This window comes from Pseudorasbora parva, chromosome 21, assembly GCF_024679245.1.
Source record: "Pseudorasbora parva isolate DD20220531a chromosome 21, ASM2467924v1, whole genome shotgun sequence".
Taxonomy (NCBI): Eukaryota; Metazoa; Chordata; class Actinopteri; order Cypriniformes; family Gobionidae; genus Pseudorasbora; species Pseudorasbora parva.
The window spans coordinates 32546096-32569634 of NC_090192.1; the positions used below are offsets into that span (position 1 = coordinate 32546096).

The 23539-nt window shown below is 37.2% G+C and overlaps 1 protein-coding gene across 2 annotated transcripts; it reads left to right on the forward strand.

Moving 5' to 3' along the window:
• Nucleotides 1-1290: 1290 nt before the first annotated feature.
• Nucleotides 1291-12821, forward strand: fbxw10 (F-box and WD repeat domain containing 10). Of its 2 annotated transcripts, none has more exons than XM_067429693.1 (14): nucleotides 1291-2319; nucleotides 2772-2927; nucleotides 3350-3577; nucleotides 4417-4544; nucleotides 4830-4946; nucleotides 5442-5554; nucleotides 5707-5910; nucleotides 6002-6123; nucleotides 8336-8490; nucleotides 9023-9165; nucleotides 9278-9436; nucleotides 9551-9765; nucleotides 10698-10895; nucleotides 11081-12821. In XM_067429693.1, the coding sequence occupies exons 1-14, from the start codon at nucleotides 1779-1781 to the stop codon at nucleotides 11767-11769; spliced, it is 3168 nt and encodes a 1055-aa protein (XP_067285794.1). In that variant the 5' UTR covers nucleotides 1291-1778; the 3' UTR covers nucleotides 11770-12821. The 2 variants fall into 2 exon arrangements, with proteins under 2 accessions (XP_067285794.1, XP_067285795.1); XM_067429694.1 differs by having other exon boundaries at nucleotides 11086-11253.
• Nucleotides 12822-23539: the final 10718 nt, after the last annotated feature.

Consider the following 23539-nt stretch of genomic DNA (forward strand, 5'->3'; position numbering starts at 1 on the left):
AATTTAAAAATATTTGTATAAAAGCAGAAAATAATAAATTAAGGGAAAGATAATAAAAAATTGTGTTTGATTACAAATTAATCATATTTATTTTATCAAGTCGTATATTCTATTATTTATGTTCCTATTTTCACATTTATTTATCTATTTATGTGTTTATTCATTTACATAATGTGTATGTTTATTTATGTATTCATTTATTTACTTATTCATTCATTCATTTATTTATTTTTAATTTGTGCAGGTTTGGTCCTCCATAATATGGTCGGTCACGCTGTTTTTTGTTTTTGTGTGTGTTTTTTACGACCAATTAGCATGCTAATTTTTGTTTTTTGTTATTTACCTAATGCTAAAAAGTCACCACGTTTCATATCCTTCCAATGAAGCAATGATTTTTAAAATTTCAAAACAGAAACTTTTCCGGTCAGAAATGTGAGAGTGACTGCCACCTTTTCGAGTGAGTGAGCTTACCTGACTGGAGGAGCTGCACCGTTTTTTAACGAGTCGATTTTTTGCAGTCTATGGTCGATATTTGAACGATTCTGAGATTAGGAGTGGTATTGTTAGCCTACTGAATGAAACGAGATCTCCTCCTGAGTAGGTACTTGCATTTTGAATAAGTAATTGAACGACTAAAAAGTACATGTAGGCCTATGAATGTAATCTCGACTGACGTTATATTCGCCATGTTGTCATTATCATGTGACCTCATCAGTTGCGTCTCACTGCCACTTACAAATCCTCTCCGACTGAAGGACTTTGGTGCGTATTATTGTAGGTTATATGGTATGAAAATGATGACAACTGTCGTTACTGTTCTTCCATAGTAGCGTCTATCGATGCATTTCAAAATCTCTCCAGAAGAAATAACCTTAGGTCATCCGGGTGCTTGCCAATGAAGTAGCCTACGTTATTGTGAATTCGTGGGAAGCACTGGGAACGCAAAATATTTTAAATAAATAAATACAATTCATCTTATCCTATCCCCCCCAACCCCCCCAATCAGGATGCAACTGGTGCATGTCAATTAAATTTGTCGATGTCAAGAAAAGGATTGGAAAAGTGTAAAATGACCGATGACCAGATACAAGTTAAGTTAACATTTAATTTAACACTTATTTTAGTAAAAAGTTTATGGTGCTGAAAGGCTATTTATGGGAGCTCTTAGCAGAATTTTAATAAAAGCTAAAACTCTGTTTTGAAACAAATCGGTTGAGTGAATTGTTCCTCTTAATGACGAATGAATCTTAGCGAATGGATTCAGAATATTCGCAACTGGGATGGTAGGCACCAAATATACGTTATCTATTGTTAATAAATGTAAAACCACATTTAACATGATCTTTCATATTCAGACACACTCTTGCGCGAACACTATCGTCGACAAATCATTTTCTCCACGGAAACTAAAGTAAACACTTAGTTTTACTGGGCTCAGTGGACTGTTGAAACTGCTACTACTTCAGAGCGTTACATTGCAGCATTTTGGCTAACGTTACCGTCTTCTTGGGATACATTTAATATGTGTGGATAAACGTCTCAAAAATAAGCTGTAAACGAAGGTAGCACGTGGGGTGTCATTTTGTGAACTGAAGTGCTTCTGTTGTTGTTGCTCAGCAACAAGCGTCGTAAGTTTGCTTGAAGTGTCTCTCAGGGTGTAACTGAAGTTTGAGGCAGTTTAGTGGATCGAATAATTTATATTATTTATAATTCCTTAACTATTTTGTGTCTTAAAACCCACACATTAGAATTTATCTGCACATTTCTAGACTATTAAGATGACTGAAGTCAAATGTTTAAGGAGAGAAGCTGGCGATTCAGCACTCGAATGGACTTGTAAAAAGGACGCGGAGTTCAACATTTGTGGACACTGCCAATCGTGTGTCCTCTCTGGGAAATTGCATCACTACACCCAGTGGATGAATAAGGCTGGTGGAGCATCTCAGAGGAGGTTCCTCACTGGCATCCTTGTGCGGTGCCGCAATCTTCAAATCCTGGAGGATATTCAGAGTGTTTTGCAAGTGACGTCAGGGAAAGATTTCACCTATGCCAGGTCTAGAGCCCTTCCCAGCAAACCCGAGGACATCATATGGAGCTCTGGACACAATGGACACAATAGAGCTCTGGACACAAATCTGCATGGGATGGACATGTTGGATACCTGGGAATGGTTTAGGAAGAGCCCAGACTGGACTAAATCCAAGTATGTTCTGGGGCTCTTGTCTTTATGTGACACCCCTCTTTTGCACATGCTAGCAAACTTGGTGCGTATCCTTATTGTTTGGGAGAAACAAAAATTTCTACAGTTCAACAATGCTGGTAAGAATGCACATAAAATCACCAGCTGTACGATAATCATAATAAAATACATCACATTTAAACAAGCATTTTAGTAAATGGCACTTACATATTTCATAAATGTTTTTGTTCTGTAAACAGTTTTGTTCTTATCAGATACAGTAAAAAGCTTTAAAAAAAAAAATGAAAACTCAAAAATACTCACCCTCAAGTTGTTCAAAACCAGTATGCATTTCTTTCTGCTGCTGAACACACAACATATATTTAGAAGAATGTGCTGGAATTTGATTACACTGTCAATGGAGTTCATACATTTTTTGGTTACTGACATTCGTCCAAATATCTTCTTTTGTGTTCAGCAGAAGAAAGAGATTCAGTGAGTAAATGATGACATAATTAACATTTTTGCGTGAACTATCCCATTAAACATATCTTATTAATGAAATATGATATCTTGCCTGATATTTTTGCAGATCTCTCAGTAACAGATTCACGCTTCTCCTACCATTCAGATGACCACCCCGATCTGGATCTTCTCATCAAAGCATGTACTTTATGTGAGCCACCTGATCGAGAAGCTCACCAGGCCAGTCAAACAGATGTCTTAAGACAGAAGTGCTCAGAACGGAGTAAGTAGTGAACTCTTTGCATAAGTGATTAGATATTTTATGTTAAAAAGTACATTTATATTTATTATTGAAGTAACTAACTACCATTCAAAAGTTTAAGGTCAGTGAAAGGAAAAAAAAAAAAAGTCTCAGTGCTCACCAAGGCTGCACATATTTGATAAAAAATACAGTAAAAACAGGAATATTGTAAAATATTATTACAATTTAATTCTATTTGAATGTTTTTGTAAAACGTAACTTATTCCTATGATGTCAAAGCTGAATTTTCAGCATCATTACTCCATTCTTCAGTGTCACATGATCCTTTACTTTTTGCATAATTTATTGGATATTTTATATTTATTAAAAAAAAAAGTAAATACATTTATATTTGTAAGTGGATGGATCTATTCTATATATGGATCTACCTATTAATTATACAGTAAAGGATGCCATATCTCTCAAGACTATCTGTCATGAGGTTGAGCTGGACATGCAGAATTTAGATCCTTGGAACAAAAGAAAAGGCAGAGATTCAGACTCCGACACTTCTGATGATCCTGATCCTGCCCTCACCGTCGTTCCCAGGTCGTCAAAATCTCTGTCAGGGGTCAGCCGTCATAAAGATTTCATTCGAAGCCTGCCAGTGGACATTGCAAAGATAATTTTGGGTAAGTCTAATTTTTCCACATGTCTATGAAGAGTTTGAATTTCATTCCACTGCTGAAAACAATTTTGAAGAATGTTTGTAACCAGAGTTGACAGTAGCCATTGACTTCTATTGTAGGGGAAAAAATTGTATGGAAGTCAATGGCTACTGTGAATCTGGTTAACTACTTCAAAATATCTTCTCTTGAGTTCAGCAGAAGAAAGAAACTAATACAGGTTTGGAACAACATGAGGGTGAGTAAATGATGACAGAATCGTCATTGTGTGGTGAACTATTCCATTAATGTAAGGATAAACAGATTAATTTTGGATTGAATTTCTTTCACAGTTCCCAGCAATGAAAAATAAAATAAATATCTACTACAAGTTAAGCTTGATTCTTATGAATTCAGATGCTTTGATTCACTTTTTATATGAGTGCATGCTTAGTTCATGTCATTTTCATAAGCATCACTGAGTTGTTTATTTCAGACCTGTGAATTAATCTAGACTTGTGCTGCTATGGAAACAACTTTATTGCCTGTGGACTAGAGGGTTAGGTTGACTCAAAAGATACTTTATCTAGAATGTACAAGACCTAACACCAGAACCTAAACAACGCTCATGGCAACCAGTTTTTTAGAGAGTATCTATAACTAATTTAGAATTTTTTAGGGAAAATTACTTTTATCAGAAGTGCTTGTATTAAATGCTTGTATTAAATGTATCTTGATAAAAATGATCTTGACACAAGTATGCATTTTAATTATAAAGATAACCTAAAAATAGCAACAGTTCATATATATTTGGTTTAGTATTGTTTTACCTATTTTGCATATTTTTTTGTCATTTACACTTCTAGGGCTTTTGGATAAGGTCTCACTGTACAGCTGCAGGTGTGTGTCCAAGCACTGGCAATGGCTAACTGATGAGATCTTAACTGAAATGGAAGTAAAGAAGAATGTTGAGAAACATGCCATGATTCTGCAAGTAAATACATCATATATATATAAAAAAAAAAAAAAAAAAATATATATATATATATATATATATATATATATATATATATATATATATATATATATATATATATATATATATATATATATTTATATATCCTGATCATTTCTATACCTTCAATGCACTGTAAATTGCTTAGGATAAAACATACTTACATTGTTAGTGTGTTCATTTAAATCTGTCTGTGCTTTTATCACATGGAAGTAGTTGATATAACTTCTAAATGTTACAGTGATCATTTGCATGCATTTTCAGGGTAACTCAACATCTAAAGTCAACCCTGTTTATGCTAAGATCTGTGAGGTTCTAGTGCCCATCAGTGAAGGACACAAGCACTTTCAGCATGGAGAATCCTTCCACAAATATAAACTGGTACAAAAAGACATATACAAAGTTCTGTCATGAAACTCTAAATGACGCAGGCTGAAAGGGGCGTAGGTCAATCTGCTTGCAATCAAATAATTTTCTATAGGGCGCAGCTTATTGGTTCCTGCTGTATCAGCAGCCAATGAGCTTACTGCTTTCAAATACTTGGTCAGCATTTGCTGTAGCAGTTTGTAGAACAATTTTTAGAAACCCTCCACTTTCCCCAGCTGTATAGATCTGCTACTGTTAATTAATGTATACTATATATTGTATAGCAGCAGCATGTCTTACTTACTCGCAGCAGCATGTCATGCATGAATGTTATTAGCAGTAGCACATTACAGCAACAGCAGTGTTTCAGATCTATTCTGCCAAAACCAAACATATTAATGTTGTCATACCCATTACTATGCCAAACACTGAGAGTTTTCATGACAGAAATATATATTTTTAATCTCCATTATAAACTTTTCATAGATTTGACTATGTCTATGTTTTTAGACACAAAAACAGGATTTAGATTCTGTCTACAAAGGCTTTAAAACTAAGACTGTCCAAATGGAAGAACGCAACGTGTACTGTGGAGTGTATAACATCTTGGTCCTGTTGGAAAGGTAGATTTTCTGTAAAAAAAAACAAAAAAAAAACATGTTAGGATATACTCTACAATAAATGTATTAAATATATGGATGTAGTAAATATAATAAATATAATTCTTATATATTATATCATGGTTTAAGAACTTTCTGTCATTTTCTTCATATAGAGAAGACCCCAGTAGAGTGATACATTATGCTGGGGGGCAGTTTGTGGCGGTTGGCTCCAGGGACCGTACAATCAGGTTACTGCATGTCGCGTCACCCAAAGAGGTTCCTTTAGTGATCCAAGGACATGCAGGTAGTGTAAGAGCAGTTCTGGTTTGTGAAGAGAGAGACTTGGTTATCAGCGCTAGCTATGACCTCAGTATCAGGTTAGTCAGACATTTCTAGGGTCGGTTATCAAACTAAAATCATAGACTGCAGTAAAGAATGTTGAGCTTTATTTCTGTACTCCTTTCAAAGGTGCTGGAATCTGAAGACAGGCGTATGTACAATGATTTTTCATGGACATTTTGGCACTATAAACTGCCTGGATTTGCATGGAAATAGACTGGTGTCTGGAGCAAAAGATTGTAGAGTTCGAGGTAAGAGGTTGTAACAAGGCACATTCACGCTAAGGACGATAACGATAGCTATAAATGTATAAAAAATCTTTAATAATTGTTATAATGAGAATAGGGAAGTCCACACCACAACTATAACAATCTCACAGAGGATACAACTGTAATGACTAGTCACAGCTATAGTTATCTTTATAATCATTGCTATAGGTGTGAACAGGCTTTTATAAGGGTCTGGATCTATACATTTCAATCTTGAATCTACAATTTTAACTAAAACTAAAGCTAATTTATATTTATTTCTGTGGCCTTTTTTGAAAAGAGATTTTGAAGAAGGGAAATAGACAATTACTTATTTATGGACTGAAAAAAAGAAAAAAAACTTCTGGAAAATATGTGCCATCTAGACTACCATTCTATGTGCCATCTAGACTACCACTCAAACTACCATTGAAGTTTTGGGGTTGGTAAGATTTGTAAAAATGTTTTTGAAAGAAGTCTCTTATGCCGTATTTCTGTGATCAAAATACAATTAACAATAATACTGTGAAATATTTTTACAAATTCAAATAATTATATTTTTAAATCAAATTTATTCCTGTGTCTTCAGTCACATGATCCTTCAGAAATCATTAAGGGGGGGGTGAAATGCGGTTTCATGCATACTGAGCTTTTACACTGTTAAAGACTTGGATTCCCATCCTAAACATAGACAAAGTTTCAAAAACTAATGTTGGACGTTTGATGGAGTATTTCTGTGTCAAAAATACTCCTTCCGGTTTCTCAAAAGTTTCGGAGAGTTTTTTCGAGTATGGGTCGGCTTGACGTCGATAGAGCGGAAGGTCCTTGTATGGGCCGTACGGGCTCTTCTCCCAGTAGGGTGCGCGCGCGTGTGACTAGAGCAAGAGAGGAAATGCACGCCCATAAACACTCGCTCATTTGCAGATCCACTCGTCTGTGAACACTTCTGTCGTTATAGTCCGCGCCGCACTCCACTTTATTCCTGTGGGTGACATTAAGCGACTTAAACGCTTCAGCACAGCATTCCGGGAAGGCAGCGCTGCATTTGAACAGATTTGAACGCAGAAATGATGGGAAGCTTCACAACATCGATTCAGTCGCGTCGCAAAGTGGATTTTCACGGTCACTGCTGTCACAGGACTTCACCAAATCATACCAAAGAAGTGTGTTTTTGACGGAGCGGTCCCAGCGATAAAGGTTCGGTCCTGCTTTGGAAGCAGCCGGTGAGTAAAACTGCTTCAAATGTCTGTGCTGTTGGCTATCGTCGCGTGAGTAAACATCAGTAAACGACACGATCGCGTGCTTCGTCATTCAAATGCACTAACGGTTACTCCATTGTTGTTCTATGTATAACGTTACACTAGTCGGACGTGCAAAACCGTTTTGCTTGCTACTGCTAAGGTTTAGTCGCATACAATAGTCCATAAACCGAATCATGAACTCATAAACTGCGAGTAAAGACACACAAATGTTGACAGGCCACTAAATACAGTACATACCACAGAGACGGACGTCCTGCTGTTGCTGTTTCTCCTGTTCAATTTATTTCAGCCTCCGAATTTGATTCTGGATCATATATCTATTAGCTGAGATCGATAGCCATGGATTTCTCCACGCTTGAGGACGTCACCGCTTTGCGCATTCATTCGTCATTCTTTAGCTCCGCCCACACGATACGCCTCCAGGCGCTCGTTTTTTTCCGGAAAGACTCGGTACAGCCCATATTTCTTTTATAAATATAATAAAACTAAAGACTAAAGACTAAGGATGCAATACTACTCTATAGGTACTCAAAATTGACATGAGATTGACTGAAACTGAGTGTTTCACCCCCCTTTTAAAATATGGTGATATGCTGCTAAAAAAAAATCATTACCGGTACTTATTATTATCAAAATGTAAAATGTTTTTGCTGCTTAACATTTTTGTGATACATTTTCTGGATTGTTTGATTGATCAAGACAAACTTAATGGATTTTCACTCACCTTTTTTACCAATTTTTTCCCCCACAAAAAACATGCTGGTACATCCCTACACTCCCATTCGTGAATGTGTGTTGTCCTGGCCCAAAATGATGCACAATTGCCACTCTAGCAGGATCAAACAGACACATCTGCAGTTATTAGCATATTGTGAATAAATAGGGTGTAATACACCAACAGACCTAAGCTAAAATCTTGTAAAAGTTTTTTTCTATGTGTGAATTGATCACAGTGTGGAACCTGCTGACGGGGAAGTGTGTTGAGAATCTGAAGTTTAAACACCTTAAACCAGTCTTGTGTGTGAAGATTAATGAAACTCTGGTGATCAGTAGCTGTGCTGGAGGTCAGATCAGGATATGGAGCATGGAGACTGCATCATTGACAAGGGTGAGAGAGATGCTTAGTGATCTAGTCCAGAACACAAGCATGTGTTAACAGTGTTTTTGCAATCGCTAGGACACATTTCTCAATACTTGGATCACTTTTGGTCACTATTCACAGTTCTCATGACCAACTTTGTTTACACTTTATTTTAAGGTGTACATGTTACAGTGTAATTATACTTTTAAGTACTGTGTAATAATTAATGACATTTACTTATTACAGGCAGGGTTAGGATTGGGGTTTGGTTTAGGGTTAGTTGTATGTAATTATGCATAATTTATAGTTATCACTACAGTAACTACATGTAACGTGTAACTAGGACACTGTAAAATAAAGTCTTACCCCAACTTTCAACTTGGCACAGCCATTATTCTCATATTCAAAATGAACTAAACAATAAAGGATCCCCAGTTTACCTCCACATGCTGCTGCTGTGCTCCTTGTGTGAAGAGTTTTGAAAATGTGACCTTAATATTGAGAAATGTGTCCTAGCAATTGTAGAAAAAATATACTGAATACTCTCTCCTTGTTACAGCAAATCAGTGGTCACCAGGGGGCAGTGCTGTGTTTGTGCTTCGATCAGTGGCATATCCTCTCTGGGGGTTCAGATGGGGAGGTCAAGGCATGGAGTACAAACTCTAGCGTCAAAAAATGCCTGAGGACCTTCCAGCATCCAAAGTAACAAAACCAATCAGTGACTGTACAGCTGTTCATTCTAATCAGTAACTTTTAACAGCATGACTTTCATAACTTATCTGATCTCTTGCCTATTCTCTATTATAATCTTTAGAGAGGTGTTATCCATGTCTTTCCTATTCCTCCGAATCATTACCGGCTGCATGGACGGAAAGATCCGGATCTTCAACTTCTTAAATGGAGACTGCCTGAGAGTTATAAGGACAAACATGAAGCAATGCCCTGTCCTTTCTCTACACACACACCACAACACGTGAGTTTACCCTGTGTCCGGACATATTACTCAATTTTATAAGCACAATTCAATGATGCTGTTCTTTCTTGTAATGTTATATTATCTAAAAAAAGATTTCTGTTATGCTGTCAGTGTGGTTGTAAACACCAAAGGCAGTATTCTGATGCTCCAGTTCGCTGAGGTTCACTGGGACTACTCCGTCAGTGCTTTTTTTGCGCGGTCCCAGATCGCCCTTGAGAATGTGCCTCAGAGAACTGAACGGAAGACTCGAGGGGCTTCACCAAGCCCAAAAAGTCGTTTCCATCATTTCAAGAGCCTCTCAACCTCCAGTATGCAGCATGAACGAGGTACCACCTTTCAAATGCCCTATAGACTAGTCAAATTTATATACAGAATGTATTTTGTAATCTTGACTCATAGTGGATTTTGAATTACAACAAGTAAATACTAGTTTAAATAAGTATTTGAACAGATGCATTGTATATTAAATAGTTTTGCCATATCTTGCCAAAGATTTAGCTAATGAGGCTGACCTCCAACATGCATAAAAGGAGAGTTTTCCATTTCGGCTGTACTAGAATCACCAACAAGAATCAACGACAAAAATAATGACTGTTTCCCAAACATTTGTCGGTTCACTTGTCAGCCATATTGGTAACACCCTGGCTGCTCCTATATACTAAAAGGGGAAAGGACTTAACTCTTTTTCAAGATTACATTTATATTTATTATGATATAATATATTTAACATAAAAAAATATTTGTACACAAAAACAGCTGATGCCTCGATCAAAAAGCCATCTGACTCTTTCATTTAACTGAAAGATTGAACGGGACCCTTCCTATAGCCGCCATATTAAAGGGGTCATTAAATGGCTTTGATCTTTTGACATATAAGAGGTATTTGTACAATTAAAACATTCTGAAAGTTTCAGAACCTAAAAAAATCCTCCTCATTATAAACAAAGCATTTATTTAATCACGCTTCAACAACAGCTCGTTTGGACATTGGGGAACTTATGACATCACATGGGCAAAGCTTTTGCATATGACTGCCTCCAGAGCAAGACATCGATGAATACTTATACATAATTGCACCATAGGCCCTGCTGCGGTTCAGTTTTGAAGAATTTGATTAAATGTTATGAGGTCAACATTTTAAAAAAGAAACACATGGATGAATCAATTACAATAAGACCAATAACATGCATTTATAGATTAGATAGGGTGAATTTTCATTTCATGATGACTTTAATAATGCTGTGTTTTGTACCTATAGATGCTCAGCAGGAGTCCACAAGGGCGGCAACATGGAGTCACCTCCTGGCTTATCGTCACAGCAGGGCCTCCATCAACCTGCAGTCTGAGTGCCACAACAGGCCACGATCTGTTCTCTCAGCAGGCAGACCTGTCAGTGGACACAAGGGCTTTCAAAACCGAGTCAGCCACACACCGAGCACTTCCAACATCAACTTAGGTACGAGATTACATTTAGCATTTATGCATTTAGCAGACGCTTTTATCCAACTGAGGAGTACAGATTACAGAGGAGTACAGATTAGCATAAATGATTCAATATGCAAGTCTTTTCTAGAATTAGAACATTATAGTTTTAGATTAAATTTCATGCATTAAATATGATAATGAGTTCTTTATTTAAAGATAAGAAGACTTATGGCACCAAACACTCAGTACTCAGCCAGAGTGAGAAGGCAGCACGAGAAAGGGCGAGAAAGCGAGGTCCTCACCACCCCGTGACCCCTGACCGAATTCTACTAAGGGCCAGCAGCTCCCAGCAGAGCTGGTATAGTGGCCTAGCCAGATCCAACATGGAGCTGAATGCCAGGGTACGAGATGCCTGGGGACCTAATTCATCCAGAGAGCCATCATTTCAAACCCCTAACAAAAGAACGTCTGAAATCCATGCCCCAATCACTACCCACAGCGTTGACCTCAAACCTCAGAGCTCCTTACAGTCCAGGCAGACCTGCTTGACACCTCACTCTCCTCCCAAACAATCCCAGAGATCCTTCAAAGTAATTCGGTCCGGCACAAACAAGATTGACCCGCTGAATATGACTTCCCCGGAAGATGGCAAGGCTCCACAGCGATTGTTTATGAGACCAACTTCCAAGCCCACGCATCACCATGAAGATTTTGAAATGACCAATGAGTCCAGTTCATATCAAATCCCGCTAGACCCCTTCAGAGAGCATGGAGTCTTTCAGCTGAGGACGGACACACAACTGGAGGCTTTCATTCAGGAGTGTACCAGACAGCAGCAGAGTCACAAACATGTCAAGAGTGACCAAAGTAAAACTGTTTGGAAGCACAACCTTTGTCATCAGTAAAGGAAACTAGGTGTGATCACCTGACCTATGAGAAGGTACTGAGATCTAAAGGCATGCACACTTTTGTTATAACTAACCAGACACAACAGAATTCACAGTTTAATATTTTGAACTTTATATAAGAAACATAATATAATAGCATGATACAATATTTTAAATGTTATTTTGAATTTTATAAATTGGCATTTCCTAGGGTAAAATACAGTTGTTTAATACATCACAGCCGGTCCAAGTTGCTGGTCATTCGCTATACCATCTTGGACCAGCTACTAGATGGTCAAGCTGGTTTTTGAAACATGGTGGCTGTTCAACTAATTTATAACCAGGTATAGAAACCATTTTTTAAAACATATAGATATATATGTTCCAAACCATGTTCTAAAACAGATACCAGCCTAATCTGGATTTTCCAACTGGATTCTAGAGTTTATAAGGAGATTTCAGTCCCATCTGTGTTTTATACTTATACTTTTATGTTGTATTCTTTGACCTTGCATATAATTTGATGGATAGATGTTGCATTATATCAATGCAGTTTGAGATTTTTAATACATGTCTTCCTTTTGTGGCTTTATTTCGTATACTCAAACACGTTTTGATGCTAGAGGGCAGCAAAGTGCAAGCTAAACTGTCCCACGGAAATCATAAATCAGTGATCCTCTCAGGGCAGAATGTTGACATTTTTTAAATAGGTATGAATCTTAAATTTTGTATAGGATCTTTATACATTACATTATAATCTTTATACAGTATGTATATTAATATAAAGTGGCTGTTTAAGAGTGTTATTTCAGGCTGTTCTTCACAGTTCTGCATGCATATACAAACACTCTGATTTTACCTTATTAATGAGAGATGCTAACAAGAAGTGTAAACATATTTTTTGCTAAAGTTAGAGACACAAAATAAATTAGATTTGCCACCCACACACTATGAGTAAAGAGATCTTTGGGAAAAAAAACCTGTTTATATCTCCATCAGAACTCTGTTGTTTTATGTATCTTTGTCTTTAGCTGACTCCTATTAGAGCTGTTTTAATTTAAAGATTGAAACAGAAGTAATAAGAAACAGAATAATTGTGAGATGGGGTCCATTGTTGAAAGTAGAGTTGATGTGGCAGGCAATGTGAAGCTGCCTGCTTTAAGCAAACGATGTTCATCAAAGGAACATCATCTGTTGAGGTTCTCTAACTCTAAAGATAAGTACATAGTATTTTAGAGGTGAGATTTGTGCGAGTTGCATCCAGTTATCTTTATTTTTGTAACAATGCAAATTGACAATCCAGTCAAATAAAGAAGCATGTTTTAAGGTCAACATCAAATCATTTTTTTGCTATTTTCTAAATGAATCTTATTGCGAAGACTATTTGGTGACGTACTATATGCTCGACTCCTCCAATAATTTACTTTTCTTAAGCTGCTTCCTCACAACAACTGACATATATAACTAAGTTCCCACTCTTCATTTTTTTGGGTGGGTTACAATATGGAAGAAAATATCCATTGCTACATCCATTTCTTTGCCACTTTAATGTAAAAATCAAATGCCAATGCAATTGAATATGAATAAAATCGCTTCTGATTTGTCAATGAAACCCAGCAGCCATGAAGTTTTATTTTGCACAATATGTGTTATTAGCAGTCATACAATTGCTGCTTTCAGTGCTGCCTCTGTACTGTCATCTCTGTTTAGCCATCTTTTCCCTATTGAAAATGAATTTAGAACATCTCCAACATGGAGATTACAACTTCTATTTATCTGGAAGTTCTGTAGTGTACGAATTTCACATGAATACTGCCTATAAAATATGTTTAGCCACCACCACAACGCAGTGAGTTCTCTGGTAAGCCTTCATCAATCAAGCATGGAACGTAAGTTTTGGATACTTTTGGGGCACAATACTTCCTGGTAAGTGTTTTTTTCTTTGATTCACTCATTCAAAGCAAATGTGTTAGACTAATGTCTGGCTACAAAGAGATTTGGAGCAGAAACTAGTTATATGATACTTTTTAAAGTTGGACCTTTGATGCCAGTGGTTTTGTGTCCAGCAGCTGTCGATGGCCATCCTGACCAGTTCTTTCTACTTGCCACCTGGTTTCTACCGTTGCCTTCAGGGCATTACTAAAGGGTGTGGATGAGGTTCCGTCCCAGAGAAGATTCGTTTGCGCATTCAACAGCTGTGCAGCAGTGCAGCGGAGGAAGCAAACGCCGAGTGAAAGCAGTCAAGAGTGAGGGGTGGGCTGTAAGTAAGAGCAATCACCCCTCACCCCTGAAGTCCCCTCTCTCAGGAGCTCTCTTGTGCTAATTTGATTTAATCTGCAGAAAATTAGGCTGCACCGTATCCTTCTTTTCTCTCCATCCAGTAACTGTGTCTGAAATCGGGGGAGGAGAACGCACTCCTAAAAGCTTCTCAGTGGAGACCGAAATCCTGAAAACCCAGCATTGTTCCCTCAGGTAGCGCCCTTGTTGTCCAGGGTCACCGGCTCCATGGTGAGATAACGAGCATGAAATCAAAGCAAAGGTGAACAACAGACAGGCTTCATGCAGGAGTGCGCACAAGCCTCCTGTTCCTCTCTGAGACCTGGGGTAGGACGTATTGAGGCTGTTCGTTGGGGGAGGGGGTGGATGCACGCAGGAAAGAAGGCTCCTGGGGAAAAAAAAGCCTCTGCTTTCCATAAAACTGCTCAGATGTTAGTTGAAAAGCTGAACAATAAGGCGGAATCGGTGCATATGAATGACCAGAAGGGCTTTAGATCTCCATTTGACTGAGAGCAGAGGGATTTAGTCATGATGGTCTGTCAAATCACATTGTTGCAGATGTGCTGCATAGATGAAGGTGGCAGTTGGAAGCACATGGCAGGCTGTTGCTCAGAGGTCCTGGTGGTTCATATTTAACTCCGAAACCACAGTTTATTTGCATGGCATGCTGCCATTTGACTTAGAACTGTCCACGGGCTGGATAGACATGACAGAATGGGGGTATGCAGTCAGTGTAACTGCATTCATTGGGTTTAATTTTTTTGGGGGAAAAGGAGTGACTAGTTTATGCTTAGATTTTGAGCAAATCAAAACCCATCTATACTGTATAGATTTATACATTTATTTGTGTGTTTAATTTCATGAAAAATTACAATGTATAAATAACTTTTAATAACTTTTCTTTAATATAATTTTAAATGCAATTTAACTTCAACAGGCGTTACTTCAATCTTCAGTCTGACATGATCATTTAGAATTCAGTCTAATGATGCTGATTTGGTCCTCAAGAAACATTTCTTATTAGTAACCTGTCATTTCTGCATGTTTAATGTGATGATTTTTATGTTTTAAAAGAACAGCATTTATTTGAAATATAACTATTTTGTAATACTATACAGTAGTATACTGTCACTTCGATCAATTTAATGTTCTTGCTGAATAAAAGTATTATTATTGTTATTATTTAATCTGATCTCAGACTTTTCGACATTAGTGTATGTACAGTCAAACCAAAATGTGTTCAGACACCTTTAACATTTTCTCACATTATCACAGTTTATTCACGATGTTTTAGAAAATTATAATAAAATATGGCAAGAACTCAGAGTTAAACTGTGTCAGAACAATGTCATATTGAGAATGTCAGATAACTTTGCTGTTAAATTTCAGTACACAATTAGATAATACCAATTTATGTCAACCAATTACCAGTCAATGTTTAATTTGGTTGAATCGGTGGTGTAAAAGGTCACATTAGCAATTAAAGAAAAAACACTTCAGCAAAACATGGTCAGGTCAAAGTGTCTGAATTATTTTGGTCCCAAATGTTTATCAATTTTACTGGTAGGCCAAGGTATGAAGAATTTGTAGGTATAATATGTCACAGTGTACTTTATTTTGCTATCCTCACTCATAAACAAATTATAGTGTCCTGCACCCTTTAGTAAAACATGATATCTGGTGTTTAAATAATTTTTGGTTTGACTGTATATCTAGTGTAGTCATGAGGACACAGACTACTAGGTCCTTTTTCATGAAACCTGCAAGCAGTCACATCATTACTAAACGTCGCAAGCTGATTAGCCTTTTACTGTATTTTTAGCATTTAAATAGTCTGGATCATTGTTCGCTGTAGGTTAGTCCTGCAATACGCTATCAGAGTTGCTCTGAAATCCTCCACCTCCCCCAGCTCCACCTGCCTACATCTGCTATGGGATTTATGCATGTTAATTTATGCAGCAGCAGCACATCTTACATGCTTACAAGCGTGTTTGTGTATCTGTTAGCAGAAGCAAGTCTATACTTGCTCTGGAGCAGAAGCAATTATCAAACAGCAGCAGCATAGCAGATCTAGTCCGCCCATACCAAATACATTGACACAATCAATAACATGCTAAAACTATACCTGAGAGTTGTCATGACTGAAATGCTGTGATCCAACACAACCAAAGTTTTTTCAACCAAGTCCATGATGGTGTTGTTAGCACTGTTTACACTTCAGAAACTGGTAGCAGATGAAAGTGTTGTCATTAGGACAAATATTGAATAAACAAATATGAAAAGGTCATCGGAAGTGTAGTGCATGATGGGGTTTCACTTCTGTCGAAACGTAGAAGGTTCTGTTACCGCAGAGTCTGTGTGAGCCTGCTTATATGTCCTGCTAGCTTCTCAAAATGCTTTTTTTGGTAAGTCTCTTTGGTAATAACATTTCTACCAAGAAGATTGACATAAGATTTATTTGAAAAGTTTGAAATGATTCATACTGCAGTCCAGTGTTAGTTCTCCATCCAGAACTGCTTGTGTCATTGTGCCACATTGTCACAACAAAGGAATCACCATTATGGCGAGAGTGTGTGTAATTCTCAACCAGGATATGATGTGAAAGGGATCACAGTAGAAACAGATGGTTTGGGTTTTCTTTGTCAATACCATGTTTCTCTTTATTTTCTAATAATATTTTCTATGGATAGAAATCTGAAGCTAAATATCCAGTGGCTGAAGTAAATACTTCAGTCATTGACTAAATATCCCGAGGAGTATGATGTGTAACTCTATCTAATCCTAATGACATCACTTAAATACAAAAACAGTGGGCTGTAGAAGCCACAGCTTTTCTTCTCCAAGACTGCAAAACCTAGCGAACTGCCTTGCTTTCTACTGCCGCTATATCATACAGCTGCCGTCTATGAAGTGGCTGATTTGGGACACTTATATGAGCACAAAATTGATTTCTAATTATATTGCAAAAGGGCTGCAGGAATGAGTTCTAACCCCCAGAATAGATTAGCATTTTTGCAATTCCAGTTCCATTTTCCCATTATGTTTCGAATTTAAATATCACAGACCTGATATTTATATATCACAAATTTTATATCACAAATTTTATACTACAATATATAAAATATATCAGTAATACCTCACTATATTTTAATACGCTTTTATAGGTCTAAAAGAAGGTGGTTGCTGACAAGTTTAGCCTAACTTTTGCTTTTTACTTCTAGCGATTGTATTTAGTCTTTGTTACAAAGATCCTCTTCTTAATGAAAAAACAACAACAAAAAAATGTTCAATCAAAACTTTAAGCAGTGTTTTAAATTTAACTAAAACAAGCACTTAGCCATTTTCATTATAAAGCTGAAATAATATCAATATTTGTTGAAAAGCTTAACATTTTTAAATAACATAACAATTTGTTGAAGCACTGAAATGACAAAAACTTACTAGTTTATAAAACAAAATACTACTAATAAATAATACTAAAATAGCTGTCACTGAACTTTTCTGCAATAACGCAAAAGCCAATAATTATTTGTTGAGGAAACCAGGGTGATGCTAACCTGAGTTGGCCTACAAAAATAAATTGTCCCTGCAGCACTCTTAAATGCATTTTAACATTTGCACTGCAACTCATGTTCTTAAATAATTAATTGTGTAAGTAGGTAAACTTAAACAAATTAGTTAAACCAAACTAACTTTTTAGTTTAGTATTTATAACTTTCTTTTACTTTGGACTTCACAAAACGTCCTTATTATTTTGAGTTTTATGAATTTGTTTATTTTCATTTAGACAAACTAATTTTAACTTACATTGGGTTGGGATTTCTATTTTCCAGCATGCTTTGCCATGGCACTCTAAAGGGAGAGTAAATGCTAAAATTAAGTGTTATATATTTTTATTTTTGTGCAAGATTAATGTTAAATGGAAGATTTAATGTTTTGCTATATTAATTTAGATGATTTTCTGTTATTTGGGGTTAGGGGGGTTACCATCATGGTGACGACTGGAGCATGAGCTTGAGAACAGATATGTTGAATATTATATCGTCATATTCATTCTGCAACTGCTAATGTTATCAAAGCAAAAAGCATTGTTAATAATTAGCAAGTTAGCATTTACTGAATTAGTAACTAGTTAAAGCTAAGTTTTCACTACTAAAAATATTTAAATTGAGATTGCATTATAATTTTAAGTTGAATGTATGAGTTAGGAGCAATTAAAATGTGTGAGTTCTGTCAGTTCTTCTTACTTAAACTTTGAATTTCTTCTAACTGATAACTTTTTTGAGTTTTGAATTTTTTGAGTTTTGCCAAATTCAGGTGTAAAGTGTGCAGTGCATTAAAATTGCCTTTCAAAAAAGATATGCAATGCAAGAGCTTGGCCAAAAAGGTATCTTAAAAGCTGCCTAATTATATGCATAGACCTTCTGATGCCTTGAATGCTGCTTGCACAGCTTTGTGTCTTAATGTAGCTGAGAAAACTGTAGTATCAACAATGATATCTGTGGATTATCTGAAGTAACCTAACTAGGAACTCTCACTATAAGGTCATGTTTCTAGAAGAAGCAGATGGAAGATGGATCAATTAGCCTTGCTGATAAGGACTGAAAACGTAAGCTGAACTTGGGCGGGTAATTATCTCTAATTTCAGAGCTGTACTATTGGAATTACCTCCCATTTCATTCATATAGTTAACTTGATTGCTCATTGATTTGTTCTTATCAATGGCAGACATTGTGCGGTTTTGGTAACTTTAACTTGTTCAAAGAGCACTTGATTAGGTCAGTCTGGTGGAAAGAAAAGTGTGGATCAAAGTATGGAGTGCTGATTTATTTCTACTCGACAGATTGTTATTTTCAAGTGTCATTCTTTGTTTTCGGTGATGTCTCCCTGAAGGGCTTAGGTTACCAACTTATGACAGAACAGAGTTTGGTGGTTATGCGGAAACAAGGAATTGGCTGTAGGTGGCGCCCTTGATCCACACATACCCAATGAAAATGTTTCTTCTCTGCTGCCGCTTAGAAATACTTTACCAGTCTCATGCAACAGCATGTCATTATTTCCACATAAATAGGCTACGGCGTTTTACTTTGTCAGCTCCCTGTCACTTTAGTACCTCCACCATAGAGCCTGCCATTTATTCTACCATCTGAATCCAGATTTCCTCTTAAACAGGGGCATGGCAGACATTTGTCTTTCGTGAGCTGTTTATTTTAATTTTTTTGTGTTTAAATCTGTGATTCTTTGGTTGTTGTGGTAATTGTTTGGGTTACACAGATTAATTGTATTAAATAAATCTTAAAAATGCTTAGTTTTAGGCAATAGATTTCATGGCAGCTGCAGATATTGAAACAGTGTTGTAGCAACCCATGTGTTTAAGACAAGCACCCTATTCAAGAAGATAATATTATTGGTCTTATTCTCAAAGGAGACTTTGGTGTTTTAAAGGGCTCTCAGTTCTGGTGGACCATAGAAACCCAGACGTGTACAGCCCGAAAGTGATGATTGTTATAATTTGCCTGTTTTCAAAGGCATAAATACGGAGACGCGAAAGTCAAAGGTGAACTGCATAAAACTTCCTGATCAGAGGGGTGCAATGGAGGGAGACAGCCTCAAACAAGTAGCCAATTCACACAGGAAAGATTTCCATAAGCAAGCTTTACTATTTTTTCTGACTTTTAACGGTGAGCTGAAATGAATGGCAGTCTAATTTGAGTAGGCTCTGTCTGTCAGTCTAAGCTACAGGTTAGTTGATGAGTGTTCTGGAATTTGTGTATTCATTTCTAGTTATTTACCACATGTTTAGTCAAATAGTGCTACAGAGTTTAATGTACTACTTTCATGAATTTAGGTATAGCTGCTAAAGGCATGATCACAGAGGATTTTTGTGAAATCATAGTGCAGGATTGCTTTGTCTGTTTATACAATTTTGCTCTGTTCATTTAATTTATTTGATATTGTTTATTGTTGAGTGCAGTTGATTTTGGTGTGTCCTCAGCGATGAATTCTTGACTGTATTTGATTTTACTATCAACGTTATCTCAGAAGTTTCTCTACATTCCTGTATGACCAATTAGAAACAGATCCAGAACAAACAGGTCCAACTGTTTAAAAAAATAATAATTGAATTTGCTGAGATCATTATGAAATATGACTTGGCAAATCTGAGCACGGTTTCAGACATTTAGATCTTTCCTGTAACTATAGAGGAGACACGTGTGAAATTTCAGATTCAACAGGGTCCTTGATTATGATTTCACTTTTTTTAACTTTAGTTAGTGTGTGATGTTGCTGTTTGAGCATAAACAAAATCTGCAAAGTTACAGCGCTCAAAGTTCAATGCAAAGGAAAATATTTTCTTTTACGGAAATCGTTTTTTAAAGGGATACTTCACCACTTTTTCATATTAACCTATGTTATTTCTAAATGTTATAACTAAAACGAGTTGATACATACCTCACTCTCTCATTTCTGTCAATGGGGGGAGGGGGAGATGTGAGGGAGGATTTTTCAGCCGGGACTTTTTACTGCGCCGAGTCGAAGTACTCTCAGAAGTGCTATTCCGCCATACATTATAGTTCTCCTTTTTAATCCACTCAGAAAAGCGCCACGTTGTATTTTATGTCACCAAACTTGATCGTTCAACTATTCGTGTAACTGTATTTAAATAGGGAAAACGTGGAGGTGTTTGGTCGCTTCTAACTTGATCTCTGTTTGGTACCACAGTAAATAAACTGGGCTTAGTGGGCTAAGCTAAATGCTATCAGATTGTCACCGCGCATCAGTGAGATTAAGTGTGAGACGAGAGAGGTATGTATCAACTCGTTTTAGTTAAGAGAAGAACATATATGAAAAAGTGGTGAAGTATCCCTTTAAGGACTACAACAAATGGCTGGTAGGGACTACAACGAATGTCTTCCCGAACTGCTATGAAAATCATGTTTGCTTCTGTTGAGCCTGATTTCTCAAAATGGCACATATGTGCTTATCCTGGGTGCCATGACAACAGAGCAGCTGCTTACGGCTCGCACGCACACATAACGGCTGAGCTCAGTATTTTGACTAAATAATAATGTTTCTTTCTCGCAAAACCTTATAGAATGCCGCCTGAACACTTTGCATATATGGCGCGCATCTCCCTTTATCATTGCGTGGTACATTTGTGTCCTTTTTGTGCAGTTTTAGCCTGGTCGGCATTCACTGCCATTACATGGAGTGCTTGCAGGACTTTTGAGGTAAAAATTTGAGGTAAAAAAAAAGGTCTGAAAAAGATAGAAGCACCATTGGAACAACAGCAGGGTGAGAAAAAGATGGCTTTATTTTCATTCCAGGGTGAACTATCCCTTTAAGATCAAGAGGTTGCCCTCAATACTTTCTGCACCGTTACTCTATCAGGGCTGTTTTTGTAAGTCGTGGTAATCGGTCGGATTAGTCCACTAACACAGACAAAGCGGTCACTGAGCAGAACAGTTAATGAAGAGTGCTATTAGAGACGTCCTAAGGGCCCGACTCCAGAACTTCGTCTTGCTTTAACAAGCAATTTGCCATTACTGCACTGTTACTCTTCCTTGGTCCTTAAAGGCACAGGAAGCAGAACAACATGTGATATGTCATTTAGAAAGATGCACAAACTAGTTTAGGAAGGCACACAAATACATTGACATGCACACACACATCAATGCACTGAAGTATGAACATTTGAGCTACTTCTAATGATTGTTATCAGGAGGGCAAGTTACATTGCTTAACTATTGTCTAGGGACTATCAGATTTAAATTCAAGCTGTGAGTTTAAACTGGATTTAACCTGGTACAAGAGGGATTGCAGGCTGTAAGATTTGGCTTGAATTCAGTAAAACTTTAGACAATGTTAAAATATATGAAGTGATAAAATCTGCAACTTAACCCCATTAAAATCATTAATATCAGCTTTAAGAACAAACTTAAAATGGATAGATATATAATTTTAGTTTCATATAAACATTGAGTCAAACTTCAACACTGTAATGGCGATATCAATTACATTTCTTTCCATTACTCAAATGTTTCATGGTTCAGAAGATCAATTATGTTGAGGTTATTAATGTTCTGGCTGGATCTAGGAAGTCATTGATGAATGATTTCATCGTTTAATCTAAATGTCAGTTAACTTGTTCATTTTTCAGAACCGGTTACCCTGTCTGTGACGCCCTCCCCTGATGTGACAGAGTGACACTGTTTAATGTTAAAGTCACAACTTCAATGGCCTCTCCACACAGTGGCCCATTGTTCTCTTTGACTGACTTCACTGTTCACCAGTGATCCTTTTCTCATAAACTCAAGTGCCACATCAAAAATGGACCATGAGAATGATTTGTGTTTTGAATTAAGTTATTACAAGAGCTCTATTGTCGATTGTTGCAATGTAGAATACAATTTATACATTAGGACCAGATGTTCGAATGCCTGTTTTGTGATCACCTCCACCAATCAGAGTGAAGACTTGAAGGTGTTTCAGTTCAAGAAGAGGGTGATGTTGCTTCTGTTGAGAATGCATTCAAGGAATCCAATACATAGAAATTGTAGAGCCAAACTAAATTTGTACAAAATGCCTTTGTACAAAATGTAAAAATAAGTTTCTGTCCCCAGAGTGTTTGTGAAGTTTTAGCTCAAAGTCATTCTTTAAATGCAAATGAGCTGCTGCTCATGGGGCGGAGCTTCAAGAACTGTAATTATCTGCTATGATAACCTCATGCAGACAGGCAGTGAAACTGTTCAGCTTTTTCTGTTTAAACCAGAGGCAGACAATATTCTGTCATGGTAATGTCATCTCACCCCCTTTGTTGTGTGTTCCTGGGGGCAGGGTTTATGTCAATTTCAGGGTTAGTGATGTCACTAACCCAGGAGGAAGCTTGTGTAGTCCCTACCAGCCGTTTGTTGTAGGGGTTGAACGACTTCGGATTTTTCTAAAGTCGACATGAGATAAAAGTCGAGTCAAAGTCGACTAGTCGCTGCTGAGGACTAGTTCCCCCCCCCCCCCCCCCCCCCCCATATCCCCCTGAGACAAGAGATTTATGCATTTTATTTCTGGAAAAACTACTCCCATCTTTGGAATGTTTGGCCAAATGCTAAAGACTACAGACAGCAGAGGGAGCTATTTCCACATGTTTTCAACTCGCACATGGGGGATGGGAGATCGCACTCACAGAACTCAGCTTGCAGCTGCAGACATTCATTTAAATGGATCGGGGGCTGAGCAATGTAAGTGTTTTAACTTCTCAAATTAATATATGAAAGTTATGCTTCCAAAGGCATGAACTGAAAACGGGCCAGACTTGAACACGCGTTGTAAATGTATGCCGTGAATGTGGTCGCAATTACCTCAGCTCTCATCACAAGAGTTCATCAGCTCATTTATGACGTTAAATGTAATTTGACTCCTGCAGCGTTGTGCTGTGAGACTCACACGGTGACTCAGTCATTGTATTGAACAGACACGTTCAGTATTTAATTGTAGGCTGCGTCCGAAACCTGGA